Source organism: Phaethon lepturus, unplaced genomic scaffold (assembly GCF_000687285.1).
Source record: "Phaethon lepturus isolate BGI_N335 unplaced genomic scaffold, ASM68728v1 scaffold19187, whole genome shotgun sequence".
Classification (NCBI taxonomy): Eukaryota; Metazoa; Chordata; class Aves; order Phaethontiformes; family Phaethontidae; genus Phaethon; species Phaethon lepturus.
Genome location: NW_010551379.1, coordinates 2,027 through 20,663, shown reverse-complemented (window position 1 = coordinate 20,663; position 18,637 = coordinate 2,027). Strand labels below are relative to the sequence as shown.

General features: G+C 38.8%; 1 protein-coding gene across 1 annotated transcript; it reads right to left on the bottom strand.

The window, feature by feature from the left end:
- Nucleotides 1-698: 698 nt before the first annotated feature.
- On the bottom strand, nt 699-16,321 carry LOC104623729 (protein RMD5 homolog A; the record flags this gene model as incomplete). The annotated part of the gene is made up of 6 exons (XM_010290899.1): nt 699-810; nt 3,482-3,647; nt 4,389-4,555; nt 9,750-9,850; nt 10,024-10,158; nt 16,179-16,321. Coding segments are annotated over 6 exons (824 nt in total), but the record flags the coding sequence as incomplete, so codon positions are not given.
- Between the last annotated feature and the right edge of the window lie 2,316 nt (nt 16,322-18,637).

Here is an 18,637-nt window from a genome sequence, read left to right as displayed (position 1 = left end):
CACAATGAGTGTGGTGAACCACTGGCGCAGGCTGCCCAGAAAGGTGGCAGATGCCCCATCCCTGGAAACATTCCAGGTCAGGTTGGACAGGGCTCTGCGCAACCTGATCTAGTTGAAGATGTTCCTGCTCATTGGAGGGGGATTGGACTAGATAGCCTTTGCAGGTCTCTTCCCACCCTAAGATTCTATGATTCTATGAATAATGAAGTGTATCAGAGGGGCCAGAAGAGCCATGCCAGTATTTGAGGGTCACTGAACATGCATTTGCTTGTGAATCTACAGTGCTGTGTGTGTGCATTCACCAGAGAATTTCAATCTTTCCCAGCCAAAGAGGAGGAAGGGATCTTGGCTGTCTATACTTATGTTTTATGCAAGTCCTGTATGTGGGTGCTGCTGAAGGCAGCGCCTCATCTGTGGCAGCCTGTGTAGCCGGTCATATCAGTGTCCTTTGTGTGTGTGCGTGGGTGGGTGTCTGCAATTAATGCTCAGCTTCACTACTTGTTGAACCTACAAACAGGAAAGCAGCAGGTACATCCATCAGCCTGGGACAGAGACCCCCCAAGTCTCTGCATTGTAGGAAGCCCCAACCCCAGAGCTGCTGGAGGTGGCAGCCATGTGTAACATCCCGTAACATTGAGCGCAGAAGAAACCTGCAAAGAGCATTCACCGTTAGAAATCTGCCCTGGGACAGCTCAGCATCAACTCACCGGTAGTTCATCCTTCTGGTTCCAAACTCCTGTGCACTGCCTTTGTTCAATAACTGCCTTGATATTAATTAGAGCTGGTAATGCTACACAACCTGCTGAAAAACTGCAGAAAAAGGAAACGTTAATATAAGGAGCCTGTTAGGAAACCAGCATTTTCTTCTATTTCTACTGTAAAGGTTAACTGGGACACAACAGTGTTTCATTCTATTTCATTCAGTTGTTGTCCGTATTTCTAAGCTCCATGCAATGTAACAAGCAAGTGTTTTGGGACAGGTTATCAGTTACTCTGCATCTTAGGCTAGGGCCCTCATGTAATATATTCTTAACTGAAAACAACAGCTAATCCCTGCTCTGAGTCTTATAATGAACTGATTTTCTATACCACCTACCTTGAGCTGTACAGGAGTTTTATTTTAGTATATATAGGTAGTTGCTCTCTTAACTATAGAAGAGTACATGCAGCCTAAGAGTTTCCGCATAACCCACACATACACACAACCCATAATGCTTTAATTAGATGTAATTACCATGTAAAGATACATATTTTTCCACCTTCATCTTAAATCAAGAAAACAAATATTGAAAAAACATAGGAAGGCAAGTGAAGGAAGGAAACCACAGCCTGTAAGATGAATGGCAGTATACAACTGACCAAAGTCAGCGTCCCAACAGTTCAGCCTGCCCTGGGAGTTACTGATTACCATAACTTACAACACTATTTTGAAATGTTTCACCGTGTTACAAGAGGAAGCATGACACTGAGTTTCCACAAGTTAAGAGATGTATTGATGGATTTAAGTCTAATGACAGTATTATAAGCCTGGAAATCAGCAGAAACAGAAACAGGATCTGACCTTGGCATCAGCCTTCTCTGTTTCTTTGGCAGATTATTTTACTATTTGTGCAAGTTTTACTGTCTACAGAAGTCACGACCTTCCTCTCCACTCTGCCCCTCCAGGTACTTGTTTTTATGTTTCTGCAGCAACATTCTGGATAGTTTATTTGGAGGGATGTGCCTGAAACCTATGGATCTCTTGCCTAAGATAATTAAAAAAAAAAAAATCCTATCCCTCATCTCTGACTGGCCATTTTAACCCTTTACACTTTGCTTTTTGGAGAGTAACTTGTTTTAACCCTGTGGAAAGTTTAGGCAAATAGCACTTGTAGAAATAAAAGCATTACTGCTTTAATGGTTCTGTATAAAACACCTCAGGAAGAGCCCTTTAAGCGTATAACCACACAAGTAAATAGTACATTCAAATAATTCGAATGGTGTCCTGTAGTCTTTCAAGACCCTGAACCATGACCTCCATAGCACAGCTAGAGTTTTCTCACTGACTCCAAGCAGTAATGCAGACCATGAGGCCTGTACAGGATTAGATACACACTGGGAAACCAATCAGCCTTAAAAAAAAAAAAAAAAAAAAAAAAAAAAAAGGACTGCTACCCATGTTCTAGAAAGCAATCTATTTTATAGCAGGGATTTAACTTTAAGCTGGTTTAATTTCTACAGGATTTGCATCGCTCAAAGGTCATGCCAGTTTAGAACAGTTGTTTATGATAAGAGTATTGATACCACCTATAAAGTAAATACATTTCAGTGCAATTGATTTCACACCAGCCGCAAAGCAAGCATCCAACCAATCCAAACATTCACCGAAAAATCTTTTGGTTATTTGCACTAGAAACTGTATTACAGTATCAGTGCAGGAGCAATTAAATTCTAAAGGACTGCTGTTAATTTGACTGAAACAGGAAAAAATGAAAACCAAAAACTAGACATAAAAGTTTTAGATATCTATAAAACCCTCAAAGTGAAACTCAATGTTTATTACAGAACGACAATTAACCTGAAAGTGCTCCCTTTGCTCCTTCTGTTGTATACTATGACTGAGGTGCAACAAGAGAAGCAGAAGGCTTGACAATTTTAAGAGCTCTAAACTAAGCACAGAACTCTAATAATACTAACATGCAAACAGTAAAAAAAAAAAAAGCCAAAACAAAAAAAAAGAAGAGGTAAGGAAGCTTCTAAGTACCAAATCTAGCCCAGAAATACAATTTATTTTCTATTTCGTGTCTGAAATGAAAATGAGAACATTGGGCAAGGATATTGGGGGAACAGGAATCCAAAGGCTAAATAGTAGCTAATCTGTTTTATCTTTAGAGAAGCTAGAAGGAGATTAGGTTGGTTTTTCTTCCCATTTCCAACAGCCTCCTACAGATTTGCATTTTGTCAGATTAAATACTTAGCTTGAAAGCATCTCTTTCTTCTTTGCAAATGAGGTCCAGCAAATAATCTGGAAATTTTAGCAGCTGAAATCACAGCATAACTCCTAAGCATTCTTCTAAGGAGAACACAGGTCAAGTAACATGCGGATTAAAAACCAAGATCATTAAGTGCCGACAGAATCATGGCCAGAGTTTTAGAGTTGTTGGGTTTTTTTCAGTTAAATAGCAGGGATAGTTTTCACACATTTGCTGAGGGAATAATTGGCTGATTGCCATCCTCATCTTTTGCACTGATGTCTAAACTAGGGAAGCCCAATTCCATCCGTGAATGCTTGAGCTGAGAAGGTGCAGGATAAAGCACAGCACATGGGAACCTCCAACATCTAATCTTGGTAAATCTTGTTAGAGCTAACTGTAACCATACTCTTTATTTAATACCAGGTAGATGAGACTACTTCTCAAAAGTTGTTTCTTTTTTCCTCAAGAAGAAATAGAAACCAAAACACTATGTACCTGGCCTTAAAAGCAAGCAAAACCCAGCATACCTAACACTGAGAGGTGATTCAACTGAGAGACCCAGAAGAGCACAGGCATCTCTTGTAAAGATGTCACAGATGTCCGCCCACTGGTTTGCATCTAATAGATGAACGTACGGAGAGTTCTCTATACCTTGCCGCAGATATACCAGGCTGCCCATCAAAACCTGAATATCTGTGAGAGACCAGGAACAGTTAGTTATTTTGTGCTACACATAAAAGCTAGTGTTTACAGTTTTAGCTTTTACATGGAAAACAGGCAGATACACCAAAGTGATAGTACACATCTTCACCTCCTCAAAATAACATTACAGCCATCACAGAACAGACGTCTACAGCTATGAGACCTCCAGTCTACTATGGATAGATTGGGGGGTTGTCTGCCCCTCTACAAGCACAGCATGCTGCCTATTAATTTGCTTTAAACAGGTTTACTTTTTGTAAGCTTTCTGACATACACTGTACCCTAAAAAAAACTAGGCTTGACTGGATTTAATTTAAAGATTGTTCACTTAATTCACATATTCTCCATTTTTCAGAGATTTTATTTCTCTTTGTATTACCCCACACAGCAGAAAATAGTAGGTCGCTATTCCAAGAATGTTTCTGTGCATTTTTAATGACAGCAGACCTATTCTAGATGTAATCTAAGTATTATTTAAAAGAGTCAAAAACCTTAAACTTAAGCAAATGTGCAGATATATTAAAATATAATTTTCTGCCTCTTTAAAAAAAAAAAGAGAAGTTAATTCAAATTGTACAGACTCAGGCTATACATGTTAGATACAAAAATAAGAAGCCTCTAACAAAATTAAAATAGTGGAGTAAAACACGTTTGGAATATGATTTATATTTTATTACAAGGTGCTACATCCAAATCTTTTAAATTCCCTTAATGTGACCAAAAAAACCTTACCTTTCTGATGATTTAGGGCAAACGGCTGGAAGTTTTTCGCATACTGAAGTGCTTCTCTTTGATTTGCTGTTCCACCCATCAATAAACTAATGAAATATAATCTGTGTAGTTTAAATTCCAACGAACTATTCTGTGCCATAAGCATTTCTCTGTTGGATACCGCCCACCTAGAAGAAACGAGGAGGTACAATGGGACACGACACGAGTAATTAAGTGTCAGCCTACACCATATGAAATGATGACAATTATCAAACACCTATTTCAAGGAGAATATGACTCTTCCCTGAGCTTCCATGAGTCTATACAGAGGACAGAAAACACTAAGACCTTTTACAAGTAATGGAGCTATACAGGGTGCACAACACATGAACGACTGCACTTCTGGTGCTGCTGTACAGGTTAACCTCTGCAAAATTCAGCCCTGACTGGCTGGAACGCAAGACTGAACTAGGCACAATATAAGGTAGAAATAGCTAAAGTCTACCATATTTTGATTAATACCACTCTGTTACTGAATCTTTGAATTGAAGATAAGTCTTCAGCTGCATGTTGAAGAAGTTTGATCAAGACTTTCAAGAACGTAATTTCGAACCTCCTCATTCCCCAAACATTTTCTACTAAGCCACTATGTTTATGTGTGTGCGTAGGTTGCCCTGGAGAGGGGAAGTGCATCTACGGGGGCCTCAAGACAGACATTATAAAGACCTTACACTGGGCGATAGGGAGAAGGGAAGGGAAATCAGTTTAAATACCATACTTTACCTTGCTTAAAGTCCATTTTCTGTGTCATTTTCAACTTGGGCAATAAAAATATTTCTCACTTTCTGAGTCTTATTCACCATGACAACACTAACATCTGGCTCTCAAATAACATGGAAGAATTCCTAAGCATGCACCAAGTAAAATGAACTGGAATTTTTAAAGCATTTCATAAAAAATTATTTTAGTATTTAGATTTTATCCATCCTTTTTTTTTGTGGGCTTGTTTGGGTTTTTTTTTTTCCTTTTTTTTTTTAATTCAATTTTGTCAGGCCCAAATCAATCCAATCTTTCTCTTAAGAACTTCAAGTTTCAATGTTCTTCAGTACATCTGTTTCTCATTAGTGTTAATTAGTTATACTATTTTCACTGTGGGGGCCCCATTAAGCAAAGAGCTTTTCACTTTTCAGCAGGGAAGTGAAGTAGCCTCTATTCCTTTAAAAGAAGGGGTATGCAAGGCTTCTGTTCTTTTCAACCAATACTAAAATAAGCAAATTAAGCATTCTTACAGTAGTGGTAAAGCTTTCAATGCAAGTTAGCCTTCTGCATCAAGATGAAGTGTTAATGAGCAAGTATCTACTTTCAATTTGTTGTGGTGAAAGTGTCAGGAGTCTGACTTTACTAGCAAGGCTTTGTAATGACAGGAGTAAACTTTCAGCAAGAAACAGTGAAAAATGTAGCCTTTGAACTAAGAACAATCCCTACTGTCCCTAACTTCAAGCAGTTTCAAATAGGCAGCCTCAGAAGACAGTCAACACCATAATCTTAACCAGGTGGGAATGGCACACTCACTAACCATGGGGTGGGGGTTTGAGGGGCTTTTTGGATTTTTTTTTTGTTGGCTTTTTGGTTTGGGTTTGGTTTTGTGGTTTGGTTTTTTTTTTTTAATATGATCAGTCTCCACAGTTTACACTGGGTATAGTGGCAATAAAGCTCACTCTCAATTAAGAAAACAAGAACCTGAAGTTAACAACCATAGACCAATAAGCATCTGAACGACAAAAAAGTATTATCAATAAACAATAACACTAGAATCAGTCTACAGTCCCATTAATGAGATATTAATCTGTATTGCATCAAAGGGAGGCATCAAAAGAGCCTCCATCCTCTCCCTGCCATTATTTGCAACCACATAACACGGTACTTCATCTTCCTGAGATTAAGCCTATTTTTCCAAATTAGCTTTTAGGCAGGCTTTCCATTTTTAGGTCTCCGAGTGGCAGCACAGATTTGTATCGGAAGAAAGCAGCCACAGAAGCAAGGCCTGAGGTGTTTGGTCTAGGACATGGTGTTCTTATTTCTAATGGAAAGACAGAAAACCAACAAGTGAGGTTTAGAACATTCAACCCACATACTCTCTACAACCATCCAAAATCATTAGTAATCACAACACCTGTCCTCCTACCTCCTCTCAAAACAGTACTTTCAGGGTGTTTTCACTTCTGAGACTCAAATCCACCTGAATTTTTTTAAAGTTTAGGGTATACAATACAACCCACAGGTACACAGAGCGCTCTTCTAGCTTCTACATGGGATTTAGTTACAATTAATTTCACAAAGACCAGCAAGGATTAAATTAAGTTTAAACCATATCCCAAAGGTTCCAGCAAATACCAGGACCTGTCTGCCTTGATGCTTTACAGACATAAGAGAAGACATTATCTCTTCCCTGGGAGATTACAGTCAAGAGTTTCGAACCTGCAAGTCATTTCCACCAGACCTTCACATGGAGACCCACCTGAGCTCAGAAGGGCCAGAATGAACCTATGGATTTTCCTCCCCCATCACCAATTTACAATGAGAAAAGTCATTGGAAATTAATAGCATCCTGCAGAGGTACAGAGATTACACAGCTTAGGGTACAGGCCCAGACTGGGCATCTACAAAGTCAAGTTGCACACCCCACAAGAAAGAAAAATTCTATGGCCAGTCGTCCTAAATTTCTGAGGTGTAGTATTTGCAAGTGCTGGAATTTCTATTGGTAAGAAAATATGAAAAAAATACAATTATAATATTTTTCTGTTTTGTTTTTTTTTTTAATCTGATATGAATACTAGTTTCTCTCTATCACCACAGTATGGCATTGAAAGTCTTTTCAAAAAGTCATCAATCTGACAACTCCCTTTTGACAGCAGTGACCAGGAGCCACCCATGTTAGCTTTGTTTCCAACACGGAGTTAAGCCGAGCCACCAACTGCAGAGCACTGGCAGAGCCAGAGAGACTGGTTATTGTTGTCGTCCCAACCTTCCACAATTTTGCATGGTTAAACCCTGCTACACTCCCCTTCCTGGTTCATGACACTGTAATTAATAATCCTTGTGTAACACCCACTGTCTGCTTCAACACTACAGTAGCCTAGCCCTGGAACAGACCAGTTTGGGACTGCTTTTAAGCACCCCTGAAGCTGTACTTACTGATGCAAATTTTAGCCGTTTATTATCTTTTCGCCCAAAGAGCACGATGCCACCCCTCCAAGCTCCTCTCACATACAGGCTGTCTCTCCAGGAGCGGTTTCTAGCCCTCCTCCCAAATACCCACATCCGCTGGGAAATAATATGGGAAATACATCCACTAGCATCAGCAGTTCTGCGGAATAACTGGGCTTCTAAGATATCGGTTACCTCCAACACTGTGCAGTTTTGTCACATTTTGATCATCCTCACTAACCACCATGTTTTTCACATAAGCATCACTATAAAAAAGGACCCTCTGTGCCCAGCAGCAGGCAAAAAGAAGCAGCTAGCTTTTGCACTGAAGAATTTAAACAGAATAAACATTACAAACAGAAATGAGATGGGGTGGGGGAGGGAGACCAGCATACAAACTGTGCTGACAATACACCCTATTCTCTGTTCATTCGGCTGTCTTCAAAATAAGAGTTCCTTTGAAGAAGGACCATGCCTTCCCCTTTATTTGAAAAATACTTAACACATTGCAGGAACTACAAGATACAACTAAGTACCAAGGAGTAAGGCAGAAGGCCTAGCAAACTGGAGCCAAGATGAATTTAGTGACTTCAAGTGGATGGACCTAACAGCAAGTTACTGTTCCTCAGAGAACATCCTTCGCATCAGCTATGTTACTATTTGAACTACAAGAAATACGTGGTGTAGCTGACAGTAAATCCTGTTTCAGCTGTAACATCAGGCCTTTCAGCATTGCTTCCCCTCAATGAGCCAACTCAATAACAATAAACCACCTGAGCTTTCCACCGTTGTAACTATATTCAAAGACCAACTATTTAGGTCAAACTTTGCATGACCCAGAGGCATAATCCTGGATTTAGTTTATGAGCACCACAGTATGAATATCAGAGCATCCCTGCACTTACTTTAGATGCCAATAAGCTCTGAACTGACATACTCGCGTTGGTTCATGTTAAAGGGAAAAAACGTTTGTTAATACTAAAATGTACTTAACTGAATAATGCAAAAAGGTATCTTAAGTGTATGAATTATGCTCTGGAATGAAACACTGAAGTTTTGAATTTGATTTAGTTTCATTGTTTCTATTTTTAAAAGGTCACTTCAAAGTTGGGGGTTTGTTTTTTTGTTTGGTTGGGGGCGGATATCCTTACTTCTGAGGTCAACCTGAGCTCTCACAACTTTTTTTTTTTTTTTAAAGTTGAGGGTTTGTTTGGGGTTTTCTGATATTTAAACTAAAAGCTATTCTGAAGTGGTACCGCGCAGTTATGTATCCACTACTGTAAATCCTAAAACAGTAGCCTGCGAGACATTTCATCATCCCCTCCCTCCTCACTGTCACTTTTAGTACCAGCTTACACGTCTAATGGTTGTAAAGTCTACTAAGGTCAAGAAAATATCCTGGTCTAAGGATGACTGATAGATTTGCAGATACTCCCAGAGCTGGTCTTTGGCTGAACATTCAGATCTATCCACTGACTTGCATTAACTGCACCATTTTGTTTGGAAGAAATCTCACTAACAGATCTCACTGTCAGCCCAGGTTCCCAGCAGCAGCTCAGGTCCCACAGGGACATTTCCTGCCGAGGAAAGGGACACACTTTTCACCCAGTGTTAACCCAGTACCTATCTAGCAGCAGCAGCCTGCAAAATACACACCTGTCCTTTCACTCCCTCTTCTCACCCTGTGGTCCTTTATCTAGAAAGGGAGAGCAACTTGAAGAAAGGCGAGAACTTTGATCCCGTGTCAAGTTCTGCTCACCCCAAAGGCTTGGCAAAGCCAAAAAGACTTGGTGATACCCAACACCTTTAGTAAGTCCTGGTATCCTTCACACTTGGACCTTTTAAAATGAGGTTCACTAACAATTCACTAAAAGGCTAAGTACCATCATGGCACACAACTGTTTCTCCAAGTGATGTTTCTTCCTGAAACCTTAAATGAGCATCACAAATGTTTCAAGTTAATCCTTAATCTAAGAAAAAGGCCTTTAGACAAGCACTGCCCATGGGGAGGGACACAGAGGGATGAAAGAAGGAAGGGGTTCACTTAGTAACTATACCTCTCAAAGGAGAAACAGGGACACATCAAAATATAAAGACAATATTTAAAGTGAAAAATTAAGCATTTGTTAAAAGCATTCAAAAACTGGAAAAAAAAAAAAAACTGAGTAGACTCACTCTAATGCAGGTCTCAGAACTCTAACTTTTAATGCTTCCAATATTCGATTCAACTCCACAAATGGTTCTTTTTGACTTTGATCTATTGATAGACCAGATTCCTGAAAAAACAAAGGCAGTTTTTAGTTGAAGCATAAGAAAACAGGGGATTAAGCTGCTGTTTTTCTGACAGTTTTAAGTATTCACCCGGAACATCACCATTCAAATAAGGACACTGACACAAAGCATGATTTTCTGTGGTCATTCAACATTCAACATCCACACTTATCGTTACCTGACAAAGTTCCTCGGCTACATCCAACATCCCCTGCCGGAAGAAGTGCTCCACCATCACCTCATTGAGGATTCGCTGGCTGTCAGCCTGCCAGCACCCATCTATCCCCACGCTGCTGATGTCGGAGTCAAAATTCTGAAATGTACAAATTAACAGTTAATAGGCTGGAACAAATCGGCCCATGTAATTTTTCTTCAATTATGCAGGACACCTATGTCTCCACCCTGATGCTTTCTGCCTATTACTGAGTTGGCCCTCAATTACCTCCTGTTCAAAGAGAAATATATCCGTCAGCTGCTTCGTTATCTCCTGTGTACAGAAGAAGAAATCCTTTGGCTTGCTCATTTCAAGTCTGATTATTATCCATTATAAGAAACTACACTGAAAAATTACAAGTCTAGCTAGCAAATTAGAAATGTAGTTAACTAATAAAGGGATTTCCAGACCTTGATGTGTTTTTGAAGGAAGTACCTGCAGAAAAGGCTTTTCCCATACATGAAAACTAAAAACGCAATGGGAACAGAAAACAAAGTCGCCTACACTGGAATCAAAATAGCATTATCAATGCATCACTGTCACTACAGTGCACCAAATTAGAAGTAAAAGCTTTAACTCGAGAATTTTTTACATAGCTGGGGGGGTAGACAATGCTGAAAAAGGAAAATGTCACTTCTCCCCACCCCCAAACAACAATGCAATTCAAATCTCTGAAGACCTCAACATCCCAGCAACAGGATGAGCTTTGAAGATCTGAGAGATCTTTTACAAATCTAACCCTGCTGATCCGACTGGTGTGTATTTTTAGTCCAGTGGCCTGTGGACATATTCCAGGAATAAGTAAAAATATTGTCACGGTGACTCTTCAGTAACACTTGGCATTGCTTGGCACTGTGCCTCTTGGCAGCAGGAGAGCAACACTTATTCTAATCCAAGATATAAAACAGGATTTTAACTGCTAACATGTCTTATGATTGGGGCAGGCAGGTTAATTTGAATAAAAATCCTCACCCATTGCCTAAAACAAACCTCTTGCAAAAGAAACAGAGTCTAGAAGTCAGCGCATTTCTTGCTGCCTGACCTGATGACCTGGTAACTATGGCTCTCTTCCAAAAAGGAACTTCAGAAATCAGAAGTTTAGCGAAAATAGCAATGCTTCAGCTGCGGCTCTGCGACAATTGACAGTCCTGCACAATACGGGAACACCAACCTAGCAGAAACGCATGCTTCTGTCAAAGCAGGCTGAGCAAATAACACAAAGTTGGTACGAGTTATCTTCCACTACTCTGCACAGCTCAGCTTCGCACTGCAGCTTCCTTTTATTCACCACTTACTAATATCCTGCATCAGCCACCTCCACATCTCCTTTGATGCTGCTCTGTGCCATCATGAGAAAGGGCAACCTTCTCATCCCTGCATGCGTGGCTTCAAAACCACCACTCCCTTCAGGTCTCTTAGCAAACTTCCAGTAAAACATTAACCTTAGGCTACCAAATGGTCTCTTCCATCTTTCAGAGATGGTGGTGCAAGATGAGTATTTATATTACCACCAGTGATTCAAATCTCATATTTAACATTTTCACTTGTGTCTTAACCTGTAAGCTCTTTGTCATGCTGCTCATCTTTAAGCTATGTCTTGAAAAAAAACTTAAGCATCTTGAAGACTCAATAATACTGTTCTTATTTGTGCTAACCCTTTGAAGCCTTTCAAGGGTTTTCAAAACATCTTTCAAACCATCACTGCTGATTCTGGTATCGCTGTCCAAACACCACTAGCAGGTAACGTAAATCCATCGACAATGAGTTGAAGAAATATCAGAAGCAGTATTAAGAACACACAAGCTTGCTTTTGTTACTTAGATTCTGGGGCAGGGATCATCAGTAATCTAAAAATAGCTGACTTTAAGTTATTATTCATGCCATTTCAAGTCCTAGCTAAGAAGAAACTGTATTCATCTGGGCACCTACTAACCATTAGAGCTGAACCTATGCCTTAAACATCATCACATCCTTCCCGTTGCTTGGGGGCAGAGATGCTAGAGCCACTTACTTCAGTTCCTTCACAAAATCCACATTTTGTTCTGAAACAACAAACCTATAAGCCTTAAGAACCTTTTCAAAACCTCATCATAAATTAGATTTGTTTAAATCCCATAAAAGATGGCAACAATGAGTCCTGTTAACCTAGATGTGCTGTAGATTCAAGTCACATCATACAACCTCAGGACCTAAGTTTTTTTTCTCCCCCTCATCCGTTCTCCAATTAACTTTTTTTTTTTTTTAAAACAATTTCTGAGGTCTTTATTATATGTAGGATTCTACAGCTCTGCCTCCTCTGGGTGCTGAGTAGCTTCAAGAATTGACTGCACATACTACAACGAGTGACTGTCACATGTCAGAAGAAATTACTGCTTGCCTTTGGCTTACATATTTCATAACTGTCATGCATGCAGGATATGCTGATGACTACACATCTCTCAGTTTTGTTTTCTAAATGCTAACAGTATGCTAACTGATAGCATGTGGGTTTTAATAAGATTTCAAAAGTTGAAATAAATGCTGTTAAAAACTCCAGAAAGGTTATTTTGTGCTTTTTCAGGTTTTAACCTTAGAAAAGTGTCAACTAATATTCTCGAAAAACAAACCCTTTTTTAAGAGCCTAACTAGTAAGCCCAGGGCTAAAGTGTAGAATATTAGGTACTAAATATACCAATGATACAACGTAAAATAAGTTACCAATAATTGCTAGAATGCAAGAAGGACTTCAAGCTGCACACACACACAAGATGGACCATTTTAACCAACATACAACCTTCCATGTTACCAGTAACAACATGATATGAAGAAGGATGATTATTAAGGACAAGTTTATTCCTCAGTTTCTCAGGTGAGATTATTTTGTGCATTCCTCCCTTCTTCTGAATACAAACCCCAAAATACAAATAAACTGCATTTGTTTACCTTCTCTGTTCAATTCTTTTGTTCATAAGATAAAGCTCAACTTGCAAAGAGTCTGTATTTATCTAGCCCCATTCTTCACAGCAACATAATTAAATGATGTTCAGTAAAGGTTTTTAGTTTGCTTGTTTGTATGCAGGTTTTTACACAAACAAACACTAACTTAGGTAAAAGTTTGCTTTCCCAAAACAAAGATTGGATTGAAATGTTGGCCCTTTAAAAACAGGCTTAAAATTCAGAGAAAAGATGGAACGAGTCACCATTTACTCCATTTACTTTCCTGAATAAAGGCATTTAACCACTACTCAGACAGATTGCTGCTAGAGGGAAAACATTTACTAGCCCCATCAAACATGCTTTGAGATTAATTTAAATCATTCCAGAAGAGTGATTGATTTACAGGGAGACTGACGAGTGAGCTACCTGATAACAAGTTGCTGAACAGCAGTGACATGATGAGTTCTGGAAGGAGAGCAAATGCTAGTACAATAAAGAAAAAACTGGATGCAAACATTTCCTTTCAAAGGAGAAAATACTCTTTGGAAGACTAGGTAACCCTTCATGGATCGGAAGCCTGTAATCCATGTAAAACTACTATGAAAAAAGGTCTAGCTTGTTAGATAAACTTTCCATGAACTGCTACCTAAAAAGCAACACACAAAGGTTTTGCATTTCAGACTTTAACACGGTTCATATTTGATGCCAAATTTGAACTTTGTTTTTCAAATGCTTAGAAGCTTCTGTTCTCAGTGTGAACTCCGCAGGCAGACAAATCTAGGTCCCATCCAAGTTCATAAGCAATGACTACACTAACTTCAAAACCAATCAGACTAAACTTTACATATATGTGTAACCCTGCTTCAATAGTGGAAAAAACAAATTTAACCTGAAATTTGCCACAAGCAGATAATACAGTAAGCCCTTTCAAAATCCAAGCTTGTTAAGTAGGAAGTTCGTTGATTCTACATGTAACAACAGCTGTCATTTGGATGCGTCACATACAACTGGTACCAATTATTAGCATGTTTCCCAATCTCAAATCAGGCAATAAAATGATGAGTTACATGCAGCTAGGAAGACCATAAGCAGTGTTCTAGAGACATTAATCCATCTACAAAATAAATGTGGATTTACATGTGACAGAAACAAACCTCAAGTCTCATGGATCAAGGCAAGGGCTGTGCTTCTTCAAATTCTAATGAGCATTTTATTTAGGAAGCAGTAGTGTTTTGCCCAGAATTTGTTGAGAATCAGTTCACTACATCAATTACACTTAATTACTTCTATTGGTTTAAGCTTAAGTATATTAAGGTGAAGGAATGGGGGAAGGGCAATTTCAATAGGTTATGGGACTCGGATTCCAACACAGGTTTTGCTGGCAGGTTTCAAGCACATTTCCAGCAGCACAGGGAAATCGCATTAAGTACATATGGAAGATTTCCTTCAAATGTCACTGTCCAGGGAAGCATTAAATTCCACCTGGATTTAAACATTACATGTATTCATCTGACAAACAGGCCAAGACTTCAGGGTACATTTTTAAAACCACAGTCAGGAAAAACTAATAAAATTCAAACTACTTGCACTAAAAAAAAGAAAAAATAATCAAAGTTCATATTTAAGGAGACAATCCTAACTGATGCTCTGAACTCCATAAAAATATGTCCTTCATTACATGCAGGACTGGGGACTCCTGCAGCTCCCACTGCTTCTAGTCTTTTGATGTAAACACCACAGACACTAAGCAAGACTGAGGAATGAGCACACTGAATACAGCAAGTTGAGTTCATTTTTAAACACCTCACTGAAACAGCCCTTCTTACACTCAACAGGCACAGAGCAAATTATTGGTATCCTTTCTACTATTTTACAAAACCACACACTTGAAATCTAAAAAGTGCTTTTATTAACAGCTATACTTTTTCAAATAAAAATAGTAAAACTTAAAACAGCAGGACAGAAACAACACTGGAAAAAACTATGCACATGACAACTGAAACAGCAATTTGGAGATTAGATCCACATCTAAATTTTATTAAGCTTCCAAGTGTTGTCTTCTTTGGCTTCTAAGAAATACTATCACTAATTTCGATTGAATATTCACACTCTCTATATATGACCTAGGGCTGCTCTATCTCAGAGTTTTTAAATGAAAGGGGTATAGCAAAACTTCAAAGCTTATTTGTACAAGGTCCACTTGCTACATCAGAATAGGAAAGTTTCAAACTTAGGACAAGATTACATAGATGTATTCCAGGCTTCAAGCCAATAATAAGGATGGAATTTTACTCTAGTTAATTGGTTTAAATACAGCAGCAAGGATTAGAGACAGATGCATCCTTAAGCTTTGGATAACAGTGACGCTTGGACTAAAGCTATTAGGACAAAGTTTGAGCTCTCCATGATGGTCAGTCATAGATACAAGGAAAAATGTAACAGTTGCACAGACGCTCTGCCCAATAATGCCACAACAACATGGCATCACTTAACACGAAAAAGCTGAGTTTTAGGACCATTTCAAAGAATTGTTAATAATATCTACCTACAAAAAAAAATACGTTCAGATCCCAGTTATTCTTGAACCTGGAATTCATAAAGACTGTCTCAAAGAAGTATCAAAGATAAGCTGCACTACCTTGTTATTTGTTATGGCATAGGCACAGATACTATAAAAAGTTTAATCTGCTCTACTTGCATTAAGAACACTGCCTATTATCAAATTAAGCCCTAAGAACTGAAAACACACCTGAAATATGTACAACATGCCTGTCTTTAAAAAAAGTCTCTCAGTTTTTAGGCTGCCTTCTAGAACAGAATGCCACTTCTGAGTCATTTGCTACTGAATGCTAGAAATGCAATAGATATAAAAACCACAGTGTTTCTTCTTGAGACTGATATTGAAGCAAACATTTTGCTAAACTGATATAACACATGCTATTACTAAGCCTAGAGGTATCTACAGGGCATGTTCTCTCGGAAATTAAGAGATCTGAGCTGCCCCAAAAGGAGTACTCCATATACAACGAGTTCTGAAAGCAAGTACTGTACATCCCACTGTCTTGCCTCTGCCCCAACCCTATGCTTCTGGAGTTGACAGGAAGATTTAATTAAGACTAATCGTAGTGTAAATGCAATTTTGTAAAGCAGAGTACACACCACAGAACACATGCAATAATACAATCAAACCACAACATAAATACCTTATCAATGGCTTTGCCAACCCGGGATACACTGCTGTGAATATCTTTATGATCAGATGCCAGTTTTTGAACTGTGTCTTTTATTCTTTTACAACACTGTGTCATAACAAGTGAAATTGTCCCCGACAAGTCTCCATCTTGATCTAGACAAAAGAGAGGAAAATTACTAACTTTGTTACAAACAAATGATAACATTAAATCTCTCAACATGCAACAACATCAAGACAAGAAATGGTACTAAAAAAGAAAGAAATGCAATCTAGAGAGTATTTGCAAAGCAGTATCAGTTTAAATGAAGGAAGATGTACAGGACATGGCTCACCCATGGAATTAGAAATCCAGTCAGGTGCACAATAACACTGAACAAGTGCAAGAGTTTTAAAAATTAATGTAAAGTTCTCATGTGTCCCAGTCACAGTACATTAATAAACACATCACATAGAAACACCCCAATCCACAAATCTCAGAGGATATAATAGGATGCTACTGAATCTATTACAGGATCAGTTTTCTTTCAGACAGTTCCCTGAAGCTATGTCAGAACGTCATGTTTAACTTCAAGGTGCAAGCAAAATTTGGATTAATGAGGACCAATTCATTCTTGCCCCACAAGCTACCCACTTATATCAGACCCTGTTTGCATTTGAGCTGTATGAAACTTCTGCTTCCTGACTTGTGGAAAAAGCTCTAAACAGTTCAGTCAACCAGTCTTCAACTCTCCTCAAAGGATGAGAAACAGCTCATAAAGGACCTGACTGTGAACATCAGATCCACCCTTTCCTGTTGTAAGATTTATTCTCTAGAAACTGTGACATTTTTAAACTGATGTTCAACTGACAGGTGTAATGGTCTACGACCCATTCTGTGAACAAAATAATAAATACAAAAGGTTTACAAGCCCCTGACAGCATCACCACATAGTTTACACCCTTCGTGCTTCAACTCAAACATCACTCAGTGGCTTTAGTCAGAAAAAAACCCAAATTACATTCTTTTTTGCTTTAACCCAGTCCTTTCTTCCAGCTTTTGATTTCAATATACAAGGAGAATCTCTTTTCCAGTCTAACCTCTGAAGGTCTCTCCTTCCTCAAAGTTCGTTCTACATGAGAATTTTTCCTTTAGGAACACAGACTTAGCAGCCTTCAGCTGCATGGGAAGGCTAATTTAAGTGGGAGAGCAGCCCAGAAATGCTTCTCTAACATTCCGGATCCAAACCCTTCATGTGAAAAAATAAAATCCCCAAAATATCTCTTTAGAAGAAAGATTTAAAAAGCAACCACGTTTTCCATAAAGTTTGTTCCTTTCTCATTTCATATTTTAACACGCCTTTGGTTTCAGCAGCACTTTAGAGTCCAGTTTCTGGTATTTCACGAAGAGCAAAACACAGTCACATGGAACTGCTGCTGCAGGACCAGCAAGCCGAGAACAACAGAAACAAACTGTAGCTCTTACAGGGTACCCTTAGCAATATGCCTCAGAGAGCGCAAAAGAAATCCAGAAAAAAGCTGTAATCATAGGGGTATGTTATAATTTACTGGCCACTTACTCTAGATACCTTCCTTTGTGCATCCTAACTCCCAACCCTGCTGCTGACATCAACAGCAAAAATAACCTTCTGTTGTTACACACTAAAACTAGCTCATCTCTAGAAAAGTAAATAGCTCCTGTTCATCCCCACAAGCCCCAGCTGAGGAAGCTTTAATTGCATTTTTGCAATAGCCATAGATTAAAAAAAAAAAAAAAGCTCTAACTATTTTTCCTCCCTCCAGTCCCATGAAGCTAATGATCACCTCCCAGGCAAACGGCTAATAGGGCTCTATATTTTTTCCTAGTGAACGAGTGAGGAGTAGTAAGATCAAAAAAGTCTCTTCTTCAGTGCATGCCCACTAACTTGATTCTGTGCATCCTGAATTAAAATGAAAACTTCACTCAACTGTTACATAAAGTTCGCCTCCTAAAATTATTTCAAGAATAATCACTATTTCTCAGTTGCTATTTAATTTTTATGATAGACATTTAAAATCACATGAGGGATCTTAAATAACAGTCTCATGACTTTTGCCAAGACAAAATTATCAGGCAGAAATTACACAACAAGCAAATGGAAATACTCATTGCCCAATAAACAGAGAGGTTAAAATACACTCTCTTAATAGCCAATTTTTTTGCAAGAAAGGCCATTAAACTAAAACCCAAACAACTTACATGCGTAACTGTGTTTACCCCAAGCAAATAAGTGAATTACTGTTCCTTAACACTTTACTGTAGCAGAAACCAATTACAATGGAACGCAATGAAAACGTCTACACAAGGAAAAGCCATCAGAACTTAAGAGAAGATTTCCCCCCTGCACGCATCTCTTTCACCTTTAATCAAACTGCAAGCTACTTCTAATGAATGAGCAGAAGAAAGCTTGCAGACCAGTAATTCTGTGTTCACAGAACACTACAGACCGACCG